General features: G+C 37.3%; 1 protein-coding gene across 12 annotated transcripts in view; it reads left to right on the top strand.

Annotated features, from left to right (window-relative positions):
* LOC117903602 (zinc metalloproteinase-disintegrin-like batroxstatin-3) overlaps positions 1 to 19900 on the top strand; it is a 29124-nt gene extending 9224 nt beyond the window's left edge. For 2 of the 12 annotated variants that reach the window (XM_034815847.1, XM_034815843.1), the window contains 11 exons: positions 36 to 180; positions 254 to 425; positions 1092 to 1211; positions 1293 to 1470; positions 1612 to 1762; positions 8230 to 8368; positions 14199 to 14357; positions 14447 to 14508; positions 16331 to 17114; positions 18076 to 18426; positions 19284 to 19900. In XM_034815847.1, coding sequence (XP_034671738.1) covers positions 36 to 180; positions 254 to 425; positions 1092 to 1211; positions 1293 to 1470; positions 1612 to 1762; positions 8230 to 8368; positions 14199 to 14357; positions 14447 to 14508; positions 16331 to 17114; positions 18076 to 18426; positions 19284 to 19836 — 2814 coding nt within the window. In that variant the 3' untranslated portion in view covers positions 19837 to 19900. Of the gene's footprint in view, positions 1 to 35; positions 181 to 253; positions 426 to 1091; positions 1212 to 1292; positions 1471 to 1611; positions 1763 to 5003; positions 5110 to 8229; positions 8369 to 14198; positions 14358 to 14446; positions 14509 to 16330; positions 17115 to 17701; positions 17733 to 18075; positions 18427 to 19283 lie in introns of those variants that run through there. The other 10 variants (XM_034815848.1, XM_034815845.1, XM_034815846.1 and 7 more) reach the window with 10 other exon arrangements.
* Positions 19901 to 20822: the final 922 nt, after the last annotated feature.

Genomic DNA, 20822 nt, shown 5'->3' with positions numbered 1-20822 from the left:
GATTGTTTATGTGTAATTGTGTTAAATGTTTTTAGCTACGGCCCAAGGACTACATTTGCCGAGACTCAAACAATGAGTGTGATCTGCCAGAATACTGCGATGGTGAAGTCGGTCAATGTCCCTCAGATGTCTACAAGAAAAACGGCTCTCCATGTGGTCTCACCAAAACTGGCGTCTCTGGTGCGTACATTTTGGCATTCTAGATTTTGAAATCATTGAAATCTAAATTGGAAACCACACTTGTATTTTTCAGGCTACTGTTTTCAGGGCTACTGCCCTACACTAAGCTTGCAATGTGAAGCCATTTGGGGATATGGGGGATCCGCCGCAGATCGGCAGTGCTACGAACAATTTAATTCTAAAGGCTCAATCAATGGCCATTGTGGCCGTGATGCGAACGAACATTACATTAAGTGTGATCCAGAGTAAGTTATCAATGATCGCCTTCGATGCGAATTCTATCACCCATATCTGCACAGCAAAACGAGTCTTAACTTTTGATGCCATCGTGCCGGTAATCAGATTCTCTACTATTTTTGATTTGTGACCATTAGTATGCCTATCTCTATCTTCTTGATGTATGAAGAGCAAATTCAGTGCGTTAGTCTGATTATGACTTCCGCCCGATTCTTGGCTCGATTGTCGTAGATATTTTTGCAAACGGTACTCGAAGATTTTAGGGATATGGAATTTTCTCTGACAGTCGCATTGCAATTAATATAAAGATCCAAATAAGACGAATTTAAAACATACAATTTCCATTCGTTCGAGTGTTTTTTGACTAGCCTTCTGACTAGTTGATTATTCAGATCTAAGTCCTAATATTTCCCAAACTTTAACAAGTTTGAGTTTGCGCAGATTCAGTTGCTTTTTTGTAATGCAATATGCAATACCTAGCCAATGCCTTACTTACAAGCTTACATTTCAAAATCTTACAAATTTCAAAACCAAAAAGAGAAAGACTAACGAAAGATTATCTGGATTTGGAGAGTTTGGAGGATTTTGTTTTAATTAAGCATGAGCCGGCCTTTGCAATGATTTTAAACTTGTGTGCTAATTGTGCAATGCTAACATTTATTTGTGCGTGACAGGAATGTCCAGTGCGGAACTCTACAATGTAAGGAAGGTGAAAGACAACCAGTTAACGAGGGCATCGACCAACTCTATTCCCGCACTATAATATCTATCAAGGGACTGGAGTACGAGTGCAAGTGCGTAGCAGATAAAGTGACCAGGCGGATGTCAGGTATTGATGGCACAAAATCCTTTTACGTTATTTTCGTTATTTGCAGAGCAACCAGCGGACAAGTAGGCTCCAACAGCTACCCTGAACATGGTCTGGTCAAAGATGGAACACCGTGCGGTGACAACTTAATTTGCCTGAACCAAACATGTGTCAGTCTCTTTCCCCATGTGGATCAAACCAAGTGCCCAACAAATAAACAGGGTCAAGAGTGCTCAGAACACGGCGTAAGTTTAACCAACAAAAAAAAAGAGCGCCTCTCACGCGCCCACTCTCACATATGTATGCACCCACACATTGATGGGTCTTCCACATGTATTCCGAATGCAAGCGAATTTCACGACCGCACTCTTCGTTTGTTCTTGCAGGTCTGCACTAACACAAATCGCTGCTTCTGCGACATGGGTTGGGGTGGCACAGACTGCAGCTCTGTCGTTCTCCTTACCACAGCAGTGCCAACCGAAGCATTGCCCACCCCGGAGAATACAATAAAAATGGAAAAGAAAGAAACCCCATATGGTAAGAGAGGGGCGTCGAGGTCAACGACATTTTTCAGCATCGTATTTGCTTTGCCTTGCACCAGCCGGGAGAGACATTTACTAACTAAGATATCTTGATCAAACTTATCCAATCCAATGCGAACAGTACTCACAAAACTAGTCTAAGATCTCCGTCGATACAAAGCAAATTTAGTGTAGCCAAACCAAGTCACTCTTGCGATGCCCTGGTTCAATCACAGTGACAAATGACATTTAATTCGATTCAAATTCGATATGATAAAATTCGGTTTGATTACTTGTATGACAATGGTAATCATGCCGATTAATGGTCTAAGCTTTTTCTATAAGCAACTCTATGAACAGCGATAATATTATTTAGATCCAAAAAGGCAATCAAGCGTCCACCCACAGTCCCTATAACAGCAAAGAAATTGAAGCCAGATAACAAGCCTTTTGAAAGAAAACCAATATTAAGTCTCTTTTCTCTTATTAATTAATATGCAAATGTTCTGAGATCCGTAAACCTCATTTTATTAATTACTCTTTTCGTTTAACTTTCCCCATTTTTACCATGATTTTGGGTTTGGGAGGATGTCATTTAACTTGCACTTAAGTTTGTGTACAAAGAATTAAATCGGTAGTAGTTGGTAATTTATAGACGGCACGTCGACTATATTTTATACATAATTGTCATTAATCTGTATAAATACCGGCTCCTCGCTCAAATTTGGAGCGTCAACTTCTAAGAGCTCAATTAATTACACAACTCAACCCGCTCCGAACCAAACCAAATTTTTGACAAGCTTGGGGCTCTAAAAACTATGATTACCTTCTTTTACAAAATAGCTTAGTTTCAAAGAATTTAAAAAAATGTGAATTCTTAATGGTTTTTTAACATTTCTAACTTTAGGCCATCGATTATAACGATCCGGAAAAAGTGTCCGCTAGAAAAGCCATTGCTTGACTTGTGGGTACTTTTTACAATTGAGCAGCAATAGTGATCTTATTACTGGATATGAAGTTTCCACAGAAAACTGCACAGTTTTTAACTTGATACAGCATCTAATTTTTCGATCGCTTCTATCATAGCTGAAACGCCTCAATGCAGCACATACAAATATAAACAAAAATTAGTGAGGAATTCCTATCTTTGTATATTTTCATTAGGAATAAAGTCAGCTTTGTGAAGTTTTTACACCTCCGCTTCTTATTTCGAAACAAGAAAGCTTCTTTTAATATTTGTCAGTGCTGTTTCCGAACTTAAATTTTGTGCATGTGAGATCTTTGGTATCTCCGGACTTGCATGCCGCAAAATGCACATTGTCAAATGATTACGGAATGCCAGTTGTGTACTCCGGTTCTTTTGCGACATCATTTTATCTTTTAATTGGGTAGTGCTTGCATGATTGGCCAGAACACAGTGGAGCTTCCATGAGTTAACTATAGCGGCTTCCATGGCTCTTGTAAACAACAACCTAAACCACTGTTTGCCGCTCACTCTGATACGATTTTTTATGTGGCATTATCTAATAGATTGATGCCGTCCATTCTCCCATTACACTACCTAACACCATTTTTGAGTTTCGAACCAAACCAACTTTTTTTTGGCATATTTTGGGATTTCAACATGCTCTGTAATAATTTTTTTTTAGAGGTAGTGCCTCTCTTTTTGACGCAACTTAACCTTCAATTTTTACGTAATGAACTTTGCCATACTAAAAAGATGATGAATGCATCTTTAAAGTAAACCAAAGCTCTTTAAAGTTTCGAACAAAATAGTCGAATTGTCGAATAAATTATATCCTGTGTCCTTACATTTGTTGTTTTTATGTATGTGCACAAATTAGGCGTGGTTTAAAGTGTTATTTATAAAATTCAATGAAGAAAGGGCTGAGCTAGAAAAATAGATACCGTTTGGAGGGTAACCCAACTGCCCACATTGTACCAGAAAATGGGCCCAAGAACTTTGTACTTTTAGCTTAACGTCTGGGAAATATTTTTAGCTGCATCAATTAGCTTTTCAGAATGGCAAAGTTCTTTACAATGAAATGTAAGATACTTAAGTTACATGAAATTAAGGAAAGCTACCTCTGAAAAAAGCTTTAATGTTTTTCTACAAGAAAATGTTGTCCGAAAAAAAAATATCAGAGAAAATCTAAGCCCCAGATTTTTTTTGAAAAAGTTGGTTTGGATCCTTGAGAATAACTCATGTCGGGTTGTGTTAGGACAAATTTGTATATGTACATAAATACAAATAAAAAATTAGTTACATCGGATTTTTACAATAAAAATAAAAACTAAATAAATATAATTTTTATCTACACTTGAATATATATGAAATTTCGTTACGAAGCCAAAAACTACCGATAATAAGCACCGCGAAGGGCACGGGCTGTTTGGTCCTACAATTGAACGGAGCCTCATATCACATTCATGGTATCGGTCTTGCTCCCCAATACAGTCGCCATCCCTCTTAACTTATCGTCATACCCAAACCTACATATTTCGCTCACAAATTAAAAAACTGTACAAACACACACATTTTATATCGAACCCGCTCGAACGTTTATTTGTTTTAAAGTAATTCAACAGACCCTTAAAAATAAATATAATGTAATGGTAAAATCCTAATATTTAGTTAGTTTAAGGAACATTAAGTTTTTGATCGATTTTGACGATAAATTGCACCGTAATTCCGATATCAACAATTTGTATCTCTTCACAGTGGCTTGTGTATGCAGGCACGCAATGAATAATTGTTTCCAGTTGATAAGGGCAAGGATAAATGAATCGTTTTCCTTCCCAATATTTCATATTATGAATTCCCGTTTGCTGCATTCAATTTTTTTAAAAGAATTTGTTTACTTTCCGATTTACGATGCTCACCAATGCACTGTGTCTAACTGACTTAGACTACTTACTGTCGGCCCACAAGATCCTCGCTTTGAGTACTCCCTTAAGTTTGTATTTGAATAGATATGTAGTAGTTGTTGGACTAGGGAAAGCTTACTGTGAAATTTTGGAGCTTCAACTGAGTTGAAATTTGGTTGGTTTGGCAATCTGTATCATCCCGATAGTGTCGGATTACTCGACTAGCAATACGTATGTATCTGTGTATACTGCATTCAAAAGTTAAACGGATATCAAAACTTTTCGAATCCTATTTTATGGGCAATCTAATTCTTAATTGGGACTCAACAAATGTCTGCATATTAACAAATTTAATTTCATTTCCAAATAAAACGCAACCCCATTTGCAGGCACCTCAGACCAAAATAGGATCAGCACATTAACCATGGTCATCATTTTAACAGTTATCGTCAAATGTGTCTTCATTAGTTTTGCAACACTGGCCGTTTGCTACAGGTAGAGTACCAGAAAGTCAAACACACATACAAATTTGTCCCACTATACACAAAGGAAAATGCATATGAACCAAAAACAAAAAAAACAACCATGGTTAAGGCAAGAGCTTGCCACATATGTACATTAGAAAAATTTCAGTACTTAAGTTATTTTTTAAATACTTTATTTGAATCGTGTACGTCTACCAAAAGGTTACTCTGGTTTCTTTCTCTTTCATTGTCCCCTTTGCCTTTATCGCTGTGTAAAATATTTGTTGTGCTTACATAATTACATTTAAAAACTACTTATGTGTATGTACATGCCCTAAATCATTATATTATAAAAGTATTTATGTGTATTTGTGTACATGCCTTGTATCATATTGTCGTAATCTCTGAACACGCCTCTGAACTTTATGTGAGTTTTCTTTTCATTAGTTACGTTTTTTTGTTTTCAATATTTTCTTTTGGATTTCATCGGGTAATACATGTGAATGTACAAATGCATGAAAATTAAGCATATGCAGCAAAGAATCATTTTCGGGTCTACAACATGGACATAATATAGTCTGAAAAGAACGTGCATATTCCGTAAGACTCTCAGCATTATGGGAAATCTTCTAGCCTATCTAGACACAAAACTAACTGGGTCCAGACTTGTTTGTATAGTTGGCCTTTCGCCATAATAAGCCATGAATGAATGAATACTAACTTGGCTCATGTAAAGGGAAATTAGATTTCGGTTGTCGATAAAACAAGAGAGATAGCCAGTCATTTTTAGCATATTTATCCGCAATTGTGCTCCTTGAAATTATGTTACCCTGACTGTCATAGACAAGATGGCGGGTTTTTCAATTAGCCCAGTTTTAGGTTAGCTATACTAGAAAACAAAGGAATTGAATAGCAAATCATTTGAAGCTGCATTGGGCTTGCTAGTATGTATAATATACATTGTATATACATATGTATAAACCCTTATGATTTTTTAGATTGAAAATTTTATATTTGTTCTACATCTGTCATCTACATCTACATCACTTCTCACAACAACACGACCTTTTGGATCACGTTTTAGATCGTGATAGATATTGACATTCTCTACGGAACTGCGTTTTTGGTTTTCTCATATCATTGTAGTGCTATCTGTGACATCTGTGGATATCAGAGATTTTCGTTTATTGCTGGGTCGTAAGGCGTGAGAGGTAGAGGTTGCATATAACTTAAGTTTTTTACAATTTTTTAAAAAACTTTCCCATTCTGAAAAGCTAAAAGATGCAATTTTGAGAAACAGTTTTTCATCCGTCAAATCCCAATAAAACGTTACCCGGTTTTCACAAATGCCAAGATTCTTAAGACTTCAAACCGTGTTGGTTTCAGAAGTGATGTAGACGTAGATGTAAAATGTAATATTCGAAAAAATCAACGGGGGCATACAGGGTATAAAAGTTGTGAAGTGTCCGAACGCATCTCACAACGTTCCTTTTCTTCTTTCGACTTTTATTGGAAGATGTAAGAAAATAGCTTTTGTTAGTTTTATTTTTGTCTTTAGCCAAGGTTTTAAACAGGCCACGACAGTCATTTTGTTGCAGGCCTACTCCAACTTTATTATGTAAATACAAGCTTTTATAATATGTTGAATATGCTCCGACTGCTTTGCGTCGTTATTTGCACTGTTCCATCTTTGAGAAAAATCAGAACGTTTTATTTGTACTTTAGAATAGTTTTAAAGAAAGACACAGACCAGTGATTTGTAAGGTTCTCTCTCTCTCTCTCTCTCTGGTTCCCCTGCCACAATCTTAAGTCCATTCTGAGTAATAAGTATAACTGCTGTCTGTCTGCTTTGTTTACCTGTATCCCGTGTGCAGTATATCCCAACGTTTATATTAAGAATTGTGTGAAGTTAATGTGGGTATGCATAAAACAGCAAGTTCTAAAACTAATGAAACAAAAGCAATTTTCAATATTTGATGTGTACAAGTGATGTGTGCATTTTGGCTTAGATGTTGTAAACAATATATTCTTCTATGGTCATATATATTTTTTATATTGTTACAACTTTTTAGCTGAACTTAAACACATCTAACTTGCTTCTCGAGCAAATAATTCAATTCAGACAGTGGGTACTGTGACACGATGCTCTCTGTTTTACATATTTGATTAATATGTTGATAATATAACGAAACGTAATTAGTTTAATAGGCCCATTAGGGGGGCTGGAGGGGCTGATATTAGTTTTATCTATTCTGTAATTAAAATAGATTTTTGTTTTGTTTTGTAAGGTTTATTTCACACAATTTCTATACCGTTCCAGACAATTCCTGGGATATAAATATTTAAAGTCCAAATATTTAAGTCTTCCAATTTGTGCATTGAAATTTCTATCCGTAAGGTTTATATTAAAAGAAGAAAAAGATTACCATTGTCATAGAAAAGCAAACGAAACAAAAAAGCAGAATTCGAAAATCTTAATAAACAAACAACAAACAAAAGAGTCTTACTGCAGTGCAATTGTGAAAATAGTTCTGTTTTGGTTGCACTATATGCACTATACGTTAATTTTCAGGATAAACCTCTTGGCAAATCAAGTGCGCTAGGGTGGAAGGATTCTACGTGTGCGTGTTTTGATTCTTGAATATTTATACATAACTATGTTTATGTGTGCGCTCACGAGCATACATCTATTTATTTATGTAAATTTATGTAAACTTCCTACATAAAGTCCTGCGTATAAATCAATTAAGATCAACATCATTTCTATGTATGTACATTATGCCCCACTTAGGTATGCTAGTCTATATAGATTTTTAAATTCTTTTTCTCACAATGCGTACAAAATTTGTTTGTTTGCTTGTTTATTTTCGGCCGACCCACAACCACCCAACTGTAATAATAAAACCGACGAATTCTCTGCAACGGCAAATTCAATAAATCACCTGGCGTGTCACAACGTAACTCAAACCTCAACAATAACTTGTAAAATTTGTATGCCACATTAAATATGAATATGAATGTGGGAAACTACGGCTGGTCGATTCAACGGAATCCGCAACTTTCGTCTGCTACTCCACAATCCAACTACACACACAAATTGTAAATCATATGCGCACATATCGAAACAAACGGCTAAATATGTCTCGTATAGAGAACTACCACGGCTCAAATACAGTGTTCCTAGTCGGTGTTCTAATGTCAGTTGTAGGGTTCGTTTTTATAACATTCACCTTAATGGCATTGTGCTACAGGTCAGTTGTAGTACATAGAAACTTCTCCCTGTGTCTGAGGTTAGTTGAAAAGAAGTAATGAAAAAGCCAGCTCTAAATACAAATACAAATTACAACCAAAAAAAAAAGAAAAAACAAAACAATTAACGTGAAAACAATTTTTAAAAGTACAAAACAATACTTGCCAAAATATGGAAAGAAAAAACAGTCAATTTATTTAATTTATCTCGCATTTTGATATATTTGTCTGTGTCGTTACTTTAAATACATGGGCGTCATTGTCATTTATTATTTCCCTTAAGCTTCATTTCGGCACTTCTAACACAATTACCACACCGGTGCACAACGTACGTACATTTTGTGTGTGTGTGTAAGCTTGTAAATACAATACACAAATTATCCAATGAACATCTTTATATGCAACTCTAATTATTCTTTTATTCTGTATGTTTGTTTATCAACATCCCCATGTACACACCATCTAGAAACAACTTTCCTAAACAGCCCCACGCCACGAAATAAAATATATAGAACTTACTTGCATATCGTATAAATACATGAAAAATGTCACACGTTGAAGACAGAAAATGTTTAGAAGGCATTTGAAAGGCCGCGATCCAGTGGATCTAGTAAAGAGGAAGGATAAGATAGGTAGGATGAGTTCACTGTCGACTGAGTTGAAAACTAATCTGATAGAAATATGTACATTAAATGTGATTAAATACTACCTCAAGAAAAGGGTGGGCTAATTTTTATTCCAGTCCAATTTTCTGTCTCGAAAATGTAAGCCTAATTTATTGAAAGTTAACTCAGTAATTGAACACCCAGTATCAGAAATTTGTAACAATATATTGCTAATCAAGAGCACGATAAAATGCAATGCAATCCACTTGCAATGCGAACGACTGTCGACTGTCGACTGTTCGCCATTGGAGAAATGGCCACATGTGACTTTCATACATCTAAAAAAATCTGTGATACATTTTTAGGAGCGTTACTCATAGAGGAAGGGCCCTAGCTTATGGGTGTGCAGGTGTAGATATAGTTCTACGAAGATAAAAATGTAACATCCAGACGGAAGCGCTTCCGTCAGGGCGTCTAGACTACACTCCTAGCCGTGTCGAACCCTGCTCTAGAGCAATCAAACTTTGTGAACAAGCAGACAAATATGATGTCTGTGTGTATTCTCTAAAATATATGAATGTTTTTTATATAAACGTAAATGAAGGAACTGGTATCGGGGCGGATGACTGCTGCATTCTCTCTGTCTCTTTTGGTATCACTGTTCGTTGAACTTCCGAATCGATTTTTATCTAGCTGATTCGACTATGGATGCTGATCGAGAATATTTATACTTTATGGGTTCGGAAGAGCCGCCTCTGGGTGATACACATATCCAACATTAGTCTTAGACTTGCAAGATACAAAAAAACTTTGGAGTTGGAGCCAGTCTTACTTGGGTGACTCGTCATATGCATCCACACTCCACATCCCCAGCAGTTAAACATTATGCACATATTGTAGATACATATATAAATACACATATCATCGTCCTCGTTCCTCGTTATCAGTCACTTATTTGTAGCTGAATGAAACTACTCTTTTATTTCAGTTTCTCCTAGATAGTGATCCCAGTTAAGTACGGTTTATTTTTCTTATGTGTTAGTACGAGTAGTTCAAGAAATCGGAGAATGGGAAAGCACAAATTGTAGAGAAAAAGAAAACACCTTCAAAAGCTGAGAGCATGTTTCTTCTATACATACTGCTGACTAACAATATTAATATTTTGGAACAGGGTATGAGGCCTTTGGTATCTGTTGAACTATAATACTTCAAAGTTCTATTTAATCTTTCCATTGTATCTATAAAAATATGTTCAAAAGTTAAATATGAGCGGCATGAATTTGATCTACTCAAAGCTCCGAGTTTGTTGGAAATACAACAAAAAACATTATTTAAAGATTATTATTATGATTCTCAACCACGTTGAGTTTGAGTTGAGCCATAAACAACAATTTGTTTTCTTTTGGTTTTAGCTGGGACACTAATTAAGAGGTGCTACCTTAGACCAGTTAGATGCTTGTGTAGATATTTCTTTTTTGTCATTTTTACTTTTGATCTGGAGTGGAGTTAATTTCATATTAAGCAGTGCCTGTGCAGTCAATTCTCTTAGCTTAAAAATGCTCTTACGTGTTCATGCATGAACTCTTGTTGAGTCTTTTCACTGACTATTTATAACACAGTTACACAAAACAGAATTGCAGTTCTGATCTGATCTGGGGGGGCTGACTAAACGAGTATTTAGGCATCTTATGATTTTGGTGTTGCTGATTCCGAGTCCGTACATTTTTCACTAGGCAATTTTGTTTTATCTTGAAAACATTTTCCTGCTTTACTTTACATCGATGTATACACATTTTTATATTCCTTAGTTAGTCACCAATAATAAATGCAAATGAATACGTTTTTTTTCAAAATTTGGAAAAGGCTTCGCAAAGGATTGCCATTTGTGTATGTTATCGTTGTCGTCAACGCGGCGCGGCGGTGATCTTGTTGACATTTTTCATTACTACTTTTTTTCAGTTTAGTCTGATGCTTACCAACACTACAATCCAGCAACAACATAGAAATCAAGCCCTAACAGCAGAATAAGACCAGCACGTGTAACATATCCAATTCGTCCCGTCATATCCAACTGCTTGAGTATTTCCAATCAATGATTTTAAGCGCTGTGCTTTTAAAAACTATTCGATTCTATTATCTAAACAAATCTAACCAGAAACACATTTCAAATACCCGTTTGGTGTTGGCTATCTCTCTGGTTTCCACTGATGTTAAGGCTTGATAATATGTATACATACATATGTACATATATTTACGTATATTTATGAAGTACATAAATATTTATATGATCTGTGTCATAGCCTTTAATGTACAATGCTAAAATATCTATAATAACGACCTCCCCTATAACTTGACGCTCACGGCAAAAGTTAGGAAGAAACATTCATACTTACCATCCATAGTTAGGGTCAAACGAGTTCAGTGGCTCACATCATACGGTATGCAGTGCATTTATTGCCTTAGGGCTTTGCAACAACGAAGTGAAAACCAATACAATATGGTTGAATATTGTGGATATCCAAATGCATATCGAATGTAGAATGTCTGTAACTAAAAGAAAGTATTTCGGTCCAAATTGTTTGCAGCTTTGCAGCTTTACAACTCCTTTTAATGACATATAAGTATGAAAAATGAATTCAGGAACAATTGCATCGGAGTACGCCATTGTGTATTGTAATTGTCGATAAAACAAAGTCTGAGTTAAATTTATGTGCTTTCAAACCCATTACTCAGATTAGCTAAATTGTATTTCCACCAATGCAGGGATGATAAGTACTCATAAGTATTCATATTCGACATAATCTTAGCAGACTTAATTGTGATGAGAAAAAGTCGTCCGACTGCGAAAAGAAAACCAAAAAGCTGTGCTAATAGTCATCCAATTATTTCCCAACAAATGGCGGCACAACATTTTTTTGTATCACATCTTTCAACAAACTTTCAACACCATATCTGCAATTAATTGTTCACTTTGCGAGTCACTTTGTACTTTACACGAGACAAAAATTAGGTTGTAGTCCTAGAGGAGTATATCACCAAAACATACTTTGAAGTGCAAAACTTGTATTTACATATTTTGTTGTCATTATTAGACCGTATTGCCATTAGTTCCCAACAAACTAAGAGTATCTGTCTTAGACTGGTTACAAAAATGCAAACCTTTCAAAAGATACCACTAATTAAGGGTAAATGAACCCCATTTCATGTTGCACTGAGAAACTCACCGGATGGAATATCTCTATTCAATTTTAGAACAGATGTTGGGGGTAAAGTGTAAGTTCTAGGTATAAGGAAGACCAACCACAACTTAACTTTTGTCTCTTGCAAAGTAGATTCAAATCTGAATCTAGACTTAAAACAATGTAAGACTGTACCACATGTAGATTTGTAGTTGTAGAGCCTCAAATAAGAATGAATGCTCTGCTCTGGGTGCTGTGAGATGTGAGATTATGTACGTGCATATGTGTATATGCATGTACATGTGTAAATATATAGGTATTAGTAGATATTCTTTTATAGCGTGCAAGTCGGACCAACACCGACTCCATTTTGCGCTTAGGGACCAACATAGACGAAACTGACTTTGAGCAATGGTGGTGCTTTCTGCTGAGCGAGCCTGATGTGTTCCGACAAGCTGACAAGCTAGTTTGCTCATAAGCCATCAGTGCAATCATCAATACAATGTACAAAACAATACAACACATAAAGCATTTATTTATTTTTAATACCGCCAATGGTATGAACACAAACCGACCTTCTGGAAAACACAACAAACCCTACTCACACCACACAAGGAAATAACTACGTGTCCATTGCGAATCACATAAATACACACATACATTTGTCCATAATTATCATGCATACATATTTGTTCAACAGCGCATTTCTGAAACAATGCGCTCTCGTCATTAAAATACATTTTCTCCACTTCCTTTCCCTGGCTTCATTGCTGTCTGCACATTTGTGTTGAGTCTATTTCATACAGTGTCCGACAGCATGCACCACACACACAGAGCATACTGTCACCTACCATAAGCTTCCATAAAAACTATTCAAATACTTTTCCTGCCCGATGTCCATTGCCATCTACATATCTCACCCCGTTTGTATGTACATAATATGTCTTTCATCTCATACATAAGTTCCTTCTTTCCTTTTCTGAATTTTGGTCGTCTATTTTGATGTTGTCTCATTAATGTCTGTAAAAAAGATTGCTTAGAACGTCCAAATTTAAATCATTTGTGTCATTTTGTTATGCATTTGCGTGTCTTTTAAATACAAATTCTCGATTGATTTAAACAAAAATTAAGAAAATATTGTTCAATTCCCGTACTGGTAATTTTTGGCCTTTTGTTTCCATTTTCGAATATTTTCTTTTTACATTTACATAGACTTTATTGTTTTACGACCCATTACGTCTATTACATTAAATATACATATATATATGTATGTACCTTAATGCTTATGTAAGTACGTACATATGTACATACATACATGCTTATATACCTACATATGTAGGATATGCATATGTAGGATTATGCATTTTGATGTAGGTATTTACATAAGCATATGTACAATAGTACATTTGTGGTCACATACATATGTACATACATACATACATATGTATGTATACTTAATAGCAAAATTTTAATATTCGATATAATGTATTTGTCACTACCTAAAAACATATTATTAATCAAAAATCTCATTATACCATTTCGTTTCCTAACAAAAATCGACAACAAAATCAAAATAACGATCCAACAAAACCAATATCAACAACAACAACAAAATTAAAAACAATTCAAATCGATATCGATCAAATCCAAATTGAATTTCATGATATAAATCAACCAACGCTAACGCCCCCCTATAAATACACACCCACACACGCAACACGCAACACACACAATTGAATCGCGTGAATGTGTGTGCTATGGGGGCACGCTTATGCCTCATACGCATCGTTTGTACCGTTTGTACCGTTTGTACCGTTTGTACCGTTTGTCAACCGTTCTACCAAACCAAACCGAATCAAAACCGAATCCGAATCCGAATCCGAACCGAACTGTCCCAACATGACTAAACATTGACATTAAATGCTAAAATATTCTATAATGAAATCAAATATTTCCCAATTATAATACATATACATAAAACATGGAAACTATACAAATTAAATATATGCCCACTATATGACCTGTAAAAATAAATACAAATCAAATAAACAACTACCACACCGATATTGACGCCGATGTCGATATAGACGCAAGACTACTACAATGAAGTACGATCCGCCCTACTCGAAGAAACCGATTGCCAAGAGCTATGGCGGTGCGGCCACAGCACCAAACCATCATTCCGTTGAGGAGGTGTCCTTGGACGGCTCCAGCAAATTGGTGTATGCCAATCAGACAGGTTTCAGGTGAGTATTCGCAGTCAATTGAATGCAGCTTTTAGCTTCCCCAGCAATTGTGATAATTGGTTTTGATTTTCGTCATTCGTCTTCCTCAGGGACAAAGTCGTGCATGGACGTCGCTATACAACTAGTGGCGAGGACGATCAGTCACATGCAGGTTAATAAATCCCTCTACCTACGCTTATCGTTTGCTAATACCTACATACTTATAAACATAGCAGTGTGACCGATTCTGTTATAATACATGAACAATTTTTTATTTTTTAAGCTTTTCCAATATGCGACAAGGAACTATTTTTGCGCATTTTTCTGGCAAACCTTGTATCAGTTGTTATGTACATATCTTGCGGCCATAACAAAAACACACAAAATGTTTAATTTTTGTTTAGCTGTTAGTTGTTAAAGCTGTTCAATCTATATATGAATATATGTACATCCATGCATATATACATATATATTAAATGTTTAAAGAGTGGCACTTTTGTTTGTTCTCTAGAAGTTGTTCTTGGTTTACCAATAATTGAAGTAACATGTAACATTTAAAGAGCTTTAAAATTCTTAAAAGGTAATGAATGCTGTTATTAAGTGGTCCTGAATTTTACCCTTTGAGGGCTTAAACCAAGTTCCCCGTCTAGGGTTGGTTCGTTGAGTAGAAGTGCTGGACCATTCGTAGCACATGGTATATAAGTACGAGCCAAACAAATTAATTGTTTGCAATTTGAAGCCTGAATCCTAATGCAATACCTAATTAACCTTCATTTTACTGCAATTATATAATATTTTCTGTTTAACATATTCATATTTCTGTTGTGGGAGTTGTTACCATTTTTAGGCTAAGTTCTTAAATCCCCTCACATAGAATCTCTGTTCCTTGCAGTTACCGAGATAATAAAACATATAACAGACCATAAAGTCCGGAATGTCTGGATAGAAACTCGATCCAGGATGTTGTTTCCATTCGTTTGTTAACAACTGGCTCTATTTTTGTTACATTTTAAGGGGGAAAGAACCCGATTTTACGTCTGCTGAAACAAACGCCCACCTTTTTTGTTAGATCAAGATTGGTTTCGGAATCAAATTGATTTGCTTTCTGTTTTTTATGTGGTTCGCCTTTGAGGTCTAGTAAAGTGCAAAAACTCTGCGAATCGGAACGGATTACTCAGAGGCGAATTAGTTTTTTGTATAGAGGAATGGATGTAGCTTTCCATCGACTAACTACACAAAAAACTATCTCCATACGGGTCGCAAACGTACGATTTTTCCATTTGTGTTTCCTACCCATCTCACCTTTAAATACATAAATTAATTAATTCATATTTCCTAAAACAAACATCTTAATATTACATTTGTTGTGTTTAGTAGCATTTTTAAGCAGAAATGGAACATTTTATTGAATATGAAACAAGAAAATATTATTCATAAATATAATTAATAATTATTATATGCTTAAATGTATTACAATTTTGATTTAATTTGTATTTCGCTAGAAAAATCATTACTTCTGCCCGTTCGCAACTTTCAAACTCTACAGAAAGAATCGTTTATTAGTTTTTTTTTTTTATATTTGAAACGCGGACATCAAACCTACCTAAAACGCGTTTACTTAACCATCAGCCTGCATTTACCGCGAATAAATTACAATAACGATTCGAACATGGATAAGAAAGCAAATTAAAAATGTAATAGATTGAAATTAGGAGATTTGGTAGAAAGATTCCATTATCTTTTTACCACAACCTACAGAAAAACATTTATGTAGATTTTTGTTTCTTTGTTTTTCTTTGTTTTTGGTACAAAAGTGTTTAGGAAAACAGCCTAGAATACATACACAAAAATGATAACTATGCGCTCTCATGTATGACCTGTTTATGCACTGCGCAGTCTCGTGTTTGTCTGTACAAAATTTATATATTCTTTTACATGTACATTGGATCTTAACCAACGCGACGAACACAATCCATTGATATTGGGCGCCACAGAGAAGGGTATTTTAAAGAAACATGGCTATGGGCTTGTGCACGGAGAGCAGCTTAAAGACAAGTGGGGAGACGATAACCAGTCGGACAATCTTGAGCTGATTACTCAGGACGGGACGCTGGCCTCGACGAGCGGTGGAGTGGCTGCCTCTGAAGTCGAACGTACGCTCAAGTCCCTCAACGGATACCACGAGGACATTTTGGAAGCCCTCCGGAACGCGGCCACACACCGTGGCACAGGCACTGGCAACACACCGGTTGGCAGTGGCAGCCTAAGCGAGGAGATGTTGCGCAAAACGTTACAAGATTGTAGCAGCGCCCAGCTGGGATACTCCGCTGAGCCATACAAGCGCACTAGTGGATCGAAGTCCAGTTCAAGGGAGAATGTTTGCGACAATAACGCTGTGCACGCCATATTACTTGACGGCAGCGGATCTGGCCTTGGTGGCCTGGGTCTGGGATCGAGCTTAGGTGCTGGGGGTGGATCGTCTGTTATTGCTGGGGGTATGGGGCATGGCAATGCGATGCTGCATCACCATCGCTCGCAGCACCAATTGCATCAGCCGCCGCCTTTATCATTGCAACAACAGCAGCCTGACGAGGAGGACGCTCCCTCGACAGGACCCTTGCGTATACGTAACTTGGAGGATCTTATACGGCAGCTTGAGCACCACTCGTCGCGACACATGAGTCCCAGCGGCTCCGAGGATATCCGCATGTCGGAAACAGACGCCGATCGCCACTATAGATTAGATAGTTCCGCTGCTTGTAGTGAGTCCTCACAAGGGTTAGTGCCAATTATGATTATGATTAACCTACATTAGTTCTTTCTAACACCACCCGAGTCTGACACCCGATTACCGCCTTACCCGCAACACATTTCATCAATGTTTTAACTGAAAGTTAAATATGTGCATAGAAAATCATTCCTAGATGTTTCTACATCTATCAGAGCTGCTACTACCTGTATGTGTTTGCTATAGAAATAGCCAAAAAACAAAACTAACAAAACACCATGCTTATCACGCATCACTCATTGATTCAATACGATTCTGTTTGCCTAAATTCATACTAAGATATTTGCTACTGTAGCCCAGAGGCTTGATTACCTAATCTATGTAACTTAAGGCTTTAGAACTGTCGTCCCACATAGACAACAAAGACCGTAACCGTAATATGTTCGCCCACACACACTCGCATTTTAAACACACTCGCATACACAAGTGCACGACGTATGCGTAAACAATAACCCACTATGTACCTGACCCTATACCGGCAACAGCTCCTGCCACAAGCTGCTGTCGGTTGGGTTGCCAGTTCAGTATCAAAAATGCAACTCAAGCCAACGCAAATTTTTATTTGCATCTCTTGCAGGCTTCAGACTGGAATACCTTGTGTGATAAAGGTTCGTTGCCCATGCGTAGCTCGTCTACTCCAAATCTGACTCCAAATCTCATCTTGTAGGCTGACTAAGCCATCGCTTAATTATTTACATGATCATGTGCACTTTTTACATCAGCAAAATCAGTGTGGTGTCGATTTTTGAGGGCTGTTAGCTGTTAAAACTATAAAAACACACAACTCTCTCAGTTCTTGATCGATCTTGATTGGCATCGGCATCGCCATCGGCATCGGCTCACTTTCAGTTTCCTCCTTAAACTCTGTCTCTTCCATTTCAATGATCTTATTTGACACTCACTAACGCATTTGATTATTTGCTTGCCTCTATTTTATCCGTATCGCTGCAGCTCCAATCAGCAACTAGCACAAACTCAGAAAACCGCTACAATTCATTCGTCGTACAGCAGTCGCTGTCGTCCCCGTTCCGATGAGGAGTCGCGGTTTGCTTACGGCAGCCGCTACCGACAGCCGACGCCAGCAGGCCGACATGCACAACATCAGTCTCACTCGCCACATCAATTCGGACACCACTCGCATCATTCTCATGCTCACGGACATGCCACGCATGGTCCCCACTCCTCGCATCACTCATCGCACACTCATCTGCACCAGGAAGATGATGGTCTATATGAGACCGCCGACCAACGTAATGTTTCTGATGCTCGTCTTGATTCACAGGAGACACCAGATAGCGAAAGGTGAGTCAATGTCTCTGCATTCCTTCCTCAGACCGTTGTTGTCTTTTCTTTTCGTTTCCTGTGAATGTATTTCCCCATTTGCCAATATGAAATCTAAATTCTGCCCTCATTCGTTCAACTTTTGTTCAATAATTTTCGTTTTTTTCTTTGTTATTTCCAATCTCACTACTCGACAAAATGTAAATTGTTATTTACGCTTCGAACCAAACTCAGGAAAAGTGGAAGTACCACAAGTTGGTTTGGTTCGATGCGCAAAACTGGTGTCGGGTAGTGTGGTGTTTGAAATCCGTAAACTTAACTCAAATTATTTTACCCATATACCTGACGGTGCGACCTATGAAAACGTTGAGACTTTAATTAGCAATTGCTGAAGGAAGCTTAGGAAATTTGCTGTGTGGTTCTTGATGATTTAATCAAACTTAATACAATAAATAGACATGGATAACATTTGATTTTCTTCAAAAATCCTATTGTAAGTCTTCAAAACATCAAAGATCATTAGATATCTCTGCACCCACGAATCTATTAAAAAAGTGGGCTTGCTGCTGGGGTTTTTCGCCTATTGAATAGCATTATTATTAAAGCCAATCTGGATAAAACAAGTTGACGCACACTTGGCGTTACGCTCTGTGATCTCCTGTAATTGTGGAGCTTCAACGATTTACTGATTTATCACTTGTCCGATCTCAATTGAACAATTTGAGTTACGAAGAGACCCAATTTTCAAAGTCTAAGCCGGATTTTTGGTTGCAATAAGTGTTACCCTCATCCTGAACCAATCCTTGTCCCTTTTCCCGTTAGCGCCTCCTGCGTTCTTACCATGTACCGTTGTTCCTGTTACGATTATTATTTTCTAGTGATGACTTTATTCAAGCTCAACAACAGTTAGCCCGGTGGGCGAGTGAAGATGTGGTATCCGTCGTGGTATTGGACCAGCCGCAGTCCGCAACAATTTCGGATTCCCAACCATACAACGGCGTAGGACCTATGTCAGGGGCTACAACGAGCAACGTTATCCACCTTCAGCATCCACATCAGCACCACGGCGATCCTCAATCCTCCTCAGCGGCAACGGCGGCGGCAGCCAGCAACAACTGTATAATGGGTTTGCCAGTCGTCCAAAATGGTACAAGTGTAAGTCAGAGGGACTTCTATCCCTCACCACCCTCAACGGAGACGGAAAGCAGTGGAAGTGCTATCCAGCTTCGTACTCGACGCATATTGCAGTCGGCAGATACGGTGGCAGCAAGTCAACAGCAGCATCAGCTGCATCAGCTACCCTTATATCAGCAGCACCATCATCAGCAGCAACAGCAGCTTCAGCATCAATCAGGCGATACCAGCAGCAGCAACAACAGTCAATCAGGACAAGTCATCGAGAATGGCTGCTACCCGGAATATAAGCATTGATAGTGGAAAATCATAGACATATTTTAAATTTTATTCAACTTGACATTGACATTGACATGGACACTCGCATTCGTACAGGTAGTACAGGTATCCGCAATCAGCTGCGCCGGCCGACTCACGCTGGCTCACACAGGGCTCAGCCACACATTTTTGTTGTTGTATTATGTGGAGAATAAGATGACCCTTGACCCTTGACCGGCATTTCTAGTCGCATTAAATATGCTTCACTTAAAATACACAAGGACAAAAGCGTATTCTTATGTGCATTAACATAAACATAAATATAACTTAAATGCTAATACAAAAGTTAACCTAAATGAGAGAAGCAGAAGAGCAGAAAAGCAGAAAAGCAGAAACAAGCTGAAATGGTCAAAGTCAAATGAATAAAGAATATTGCAATTTATGAGTGAAAACTTGCTTCACAAAAGGATTACACACAAGCATACATACATACAAACATACCATTGAATACTTACATAACTAAACATACATAAATACGTTCATTTGAACGCCTAGCCTAACCTTATTCACCATCGCAAAAAAGAAAAACCGGATTTTGTATACATACCTCAGGCCCAAATAATGCCAGCGTCTGAGTAGGTAAAAACAATGAACAGGCTGCTGTATATATAAAACAAAAGTTTAAATGTGCTAGATAGTTAATTTACGACTCATTGTGAGACGTGTCAAGAACTTGAAAATTCGTCTTAGCGAAAAATAAAGATAATGAAAAGATAAGAAAAGAAAACTGCACTCGTGCACCCAGCCCAACATGCGCTTGATGGTGCCTCCCTTTTAGGGCCCTCTTACACCGACTGATAGAAACATTTTGGGCAAATACTGTCAGTTCTCGTTAAAGCATCTAAAAGAAACCCATAGAATAAAGACAAGAAAAACAAACACAAAAATAAAGATCTCTAACTAGAAATTTTAATTACTTTTATATGGTAAGCATCTTAGATTTGTAGGTGTAATAATTATTCGAA

This window comes from Drosophila subobscura, chromosome A (assembly GCF_008121235.1).
Source record: "Drosophila subobscura isolate 14011-0131.10 chromosome A, UCBerk_Dsub_1.0, whole genome shotgun sequence".
NCBI classification, from domain to species: Eukaryota; Metazoa; Arthropoda; class Insecta; order Diptera; family Drosophilidae; genus Drosophila; species Drosophila subobscura.
Note: the sequence above shows the minus strand (reverse complement) of the source record. Positions and strands in the feature narration are given on the sequence as shown.